Source organism: Lactuca virosa, chromosome 8, assembly GCF_052849685.1.
Source record: "Lactuca virosa cultivar CGN04683 chromosome 8, Lactuca_virosa_CGN04683_v6, whole genome shotgun sequence".
Classification (NCBI taxonomy): Eukaryota; Viridiplantae; Streptophyta; class Magnoliopsida; order Asterales; family Asteraceae; genus Lactuca; species Lactuca virosa.
The window spans coordinates 53,389,749-53,393,796 of NC_136433.1; the positions used below are offsets into that span (position 1 = coordinate 53,389,749).

At 36.0% G+C, this 4,048-nt stretch overlaps 1 protein-coding gene across 1 annotated transcript; it reads right to left on the reverse strand.

Annotated features, from left to right (window-relative positions):
* Nucleotides 1–226: 226 nt before the first annotated feature.
* Nucleotides 227–2,779, reverse strand: LOC145132410 (zinc finger protein SHOOT GRAVITROPISM 5-like). The gene is made up of 3 exons (XM_079067183.1): nt 2,333–2,779; nt 1,745–2,144; nt 227–1,028 (listed from the first exon to the last, which is right to left on the reverse strand). The coding sequence occupies exons 1-3, from the start codon at nt 2,472–2,474 to the stop codon at nt 380–382; spliced, it is 1,191 nt and encodes a 396-aa protein (XP_078923309.1). The 5' UTR covers nt 2,475–2,779; the 3' UTR covers nt 227–379.
* Between the last annotated feature and the right edge of the window lie 1,269 nt (nt 2,780–4,048).

Genomic DNA, 4,048 nt, shown 5'->3' on the forward strand with positions numbered 1-4,048 from the left:
CAAAAACTATACTTCATAACTATAGTTCTAAAAAAACCCAACAAATTCAAACAATACTTTTACAAGTTTTTATAAACATCAAATTAATTATGGTAATTTCGTGTCAGTGATGACAAGTTAGTGAATCAATCTACCTACCCAATTGATTTCCAATGGTGAACATATATACATATAAAGATGACAAATAAACGAAAGAAGGAGAATGTTATGTAATAATTAGGATACATGACCAATAGGATTCAGTTCAATCCTTTTTTTATTTTAATTTCTGAAGTAAAATGCAAAGACATGAATGAAATTACTTATAAACACGCATACAGTTGAAGACGAAGAGAGCAGAAAATTAAACCAATGAAGGTTATCTTAAAAATACAACTAATTAATCTCCTTCACCTTCTGTTACAGCTGACGACATGTAACTTGGGGCGATGGAGGTCTCATCAGCTGTAGTTGCTCCAACATTATTACTAGAAGCTTCAAATCGTTGCCTACAAGAATAACAAGTGATCTCTAACATGGTGGAACTAATCTTCCTGGTGGCTTGTTCTCGAAGAATCTTAGCCCTCTCTAACTCAACCTGAGCTTGTTGCCTGATCCTCTTCGCATTCTCAAACTCCATCTCTGCCATTTCAATTTGTTTCTTTGCTTGTTGCCTAGCATCTTCTGCAAATGCTTGGTCTGCTAAAGCCATCTTCATTTCTTCTTCCTTTTGCAAGCAAACTCCATTTCCAATCGAGAGATTCAAATGGTTCTGGTTATTGTTGTTTTGTTCGTAGAGTGATAGTGATGGTAGGAGCTGAAGTTCCAAGTTGTTTTGTATGTCTTCTTGGGTTTGTGAGAATACGGTTTGCGGAGGAAGTTGACGATGGTGTGATCTTGGCATTGTTGGAATGGAGGTGAGAATCTTGTCATTCGATGGACTTGTACTTGATGCTGTACGAGATGAACATGCCGGCTGAAATGTTGGCAAGTCTGAATGGATTCGCCGGATAGTACAGGCATCTTGGTGCTCTATGAAACTCTCAACTCTATATAAAGATAAATGAGTAAATAAAAAGATGTGTACGAATATGTATGTTTGACAGAATAAAATAATATAAACCTTGAAAGAAAGATTTATCACTATTCAAAACGGATTTAGGATTTGGAAGAAACCAAATCTTCCTCGTGGAGTGCTAAATACTATTCAACAATATTATATATAAACCTAGCAGAAGGATTTTTCAGATAATGTCATGTTAATTCTTTGTCTGATTAAAGAAATAAACTCCTGAACAAACAAAAAGTTGGAATGAAGGCTATTTGTCTTAAGTTTGTGATTGTGTAATAAAAAAAATGTGAGATCATAGATCCTAGAAAAATTAATGAATTAGATATTATATTCGTTTAGAAAAAGAAAATCATAGATAATTTATATTACAGAGATTCAAAACGCCATTACTATGTACACACAGGGATAAAGTAACCACGCAAAAGCATCATCAGAAACTGAAATGAGTAACATGCATGATTATACATAAAATAAAGAAAATAGTAATTCAATATTTTAGAGAAACTCATTAAGGAACTTTTTTGTTTCTGACTGAATGTTGCTGAAATTTATGTATGAGCAGAAAAAAATGATGAAAGGTCACATCTTTGAGTCTGATCGAGAGAAAGAGAAGAAGTAGTAAGATGCCGGAAAATCATCAAAGTAGAAAGATGAAGAATATAGCAAAAACTGAAAAACATAAAGGAAAGTAACCTGGAAAAAACTCGACCACAGTCACAAGAATGGCCTCTTGTTCCACATGTTTTAAGATGAGCTTTATAATCAGATTGTACAGCGTAACCTTTTGAGCACTTCTCACAAACCCACTGCTTATTATTGCTGTGTTTCCTCCGAAAGTGCTTTTTGATCCCGACGAGATCTCCAAGCGCGTGGCAAGGGTCATGGTGTAAACAGCTGGGTTCAGGGCACACGAAAACCCTTTTCTTCACCTCCGGTGAATCCCTTTTCAACAACTTCCATGGCACCTTGTGACGCCTCCGGTGCATCTGAAGATTCTGATCTCTCTGGAAGCCTTGGTTACAGATCTCACACACGTATTGGTCTGACTCAAGTAAGATCTTCGGAGACAAGGACACCACTTCCGCATCTGGATCTGCGATTTTAAACATGCTAAAGATTGATCTATTTATCTGAGGATTAATAAATGCATCAAAAGAAGTTAAGAAAACTATCTTTACTATTTGAATTTGTGAATCTTGATGTTACAAAAGGAAACCTAACATCAATAGGTGAATCCAATTACCAAGACAACATAGAATTCAGTTATCTTTATGAGTTTACCTGGAGTTCCAGCAGGACGCCTTTTCCTTTTGCTAGGAAGGCCATTATCTGGGGAAGAGAAGAGATCGGAAGAGGAAGAAGGGCCCGGACCTGGGCCATGAGTTGCAGTGAAGTGATGGTGGTGGAGATGGTTGTCGAACATATGGGTAGATTTATGTAGTGGGTTTTGCTGAATATGTCTTACAAGAAGCTCCTAATCTTTCAAGAATCCTTTTTATTCTGTACAGATGGTTAAGTTGGTATAGTTGGTTGCTTCAATATATTAATCTTAGAGAGGAGAGAGGAGAGATGATGAGAGGTAAAGCAGTTTGCTTTGTAAAAATCAGCTTTCTTTCGGGCTTTAAAATCTTTTAGCTTTTCCAATGAGCTTTCTTTGCTTTTATCTCATTGACCCCCACCTTGAGCAGGTAAGGTTGAGCTAAGTCTTCTATATAATGTTTGTAATAGTGAGAGAGAGAGAGAGAGAGAGAGAGAGAGAGAGATACAGTACATGGGTGTGGGGTTTAAGATGAGACGGAGAAGGATAGAAGCGAGTGGGGCATAATTCCAATCACATGACACAAACTTGAGCCCACAACAAAGCAAACAGGCAGAGGAAATTAACCAAAAAACTTCCCCACCACATGAGAAAAAACAAACAAAATCAGTCATTATATTATTTCATCTTTTTCCCTTTAATCGTAATGAAGAAAATGCAATATCTGAATGAATAAATGCAAACCCAGAAACGCCTTTACACGTGACCTTTCGTTCATCCTCATGACCGCTCACTTTTTCTCCACTGTAAAGTTGAAAAAAGGTAAAAATAAGAATTGTGGTGGAAAGGTGATTCCTTTGACGAAAAGTACCCCTGATTACTGTTACAAAGTAAAACATGATTGCTACTACTAATATACTAGCTACCTAGTGCTACTCGTGGAAGGTGTGGAAAGCAATGAAAGTCCAGTTTTGTACAGATGGATCCCAGTCCAAAACGAGTGATTTTGTTAAAAGAGGACATTTCATCAGGATTTAATAGCTCAAGATATATATACTCAACTCCAAATGGTATAAAAGTATATATATATATTAATCAAAAGCAAGTGTAAAGGTGTCAAAGTGAATACTTATTTAAGACTCGTTAGTTAAACATTAAACAAGATATGTCTTCAATTTTTAGATTCCATGACCAGCTTCGTTTACTTTGTCATAATATATATATCCACAAAATGCTTTAGCGCAAGGTCCGGTAAAAAGATAACATGGACGGTTTCAATTTGCATAGATAGATAAAGTATCTTTAATGGTTTGGCGTTAGAAATTCCACTTTATATAAGGGAGTGTTTTTGGATCATAGAATTTGAGTAATCGCTATGCCTGAATATTTCTTCACACCTCCATGCATACCTCTGAACCTCTGGGCTATGGGATGTTCCACACTCTATGGCTTTGAAAAGATATGGGCAACTTGGTCAAGATTTCTATAAAAACTCAACCTCAACATTCTTGTATGCAACGCATGACCACTGATGTTAAACTTTCCATCATTACTTTTAGCCTGATCAAGAAAAACTAGATTTTTTACTAGAGCGCTTGTTAACTTGCACAAAATGTTTGGTTGCATTTTCTATACTTCCTTTAGTAATCTCCTTAGGCAATTTGCAGTACAACAACCCGAAAGTTGATGGTATTAACAATTTAACATAACATATCTAATATTCGTAAATGAGGGTAAGA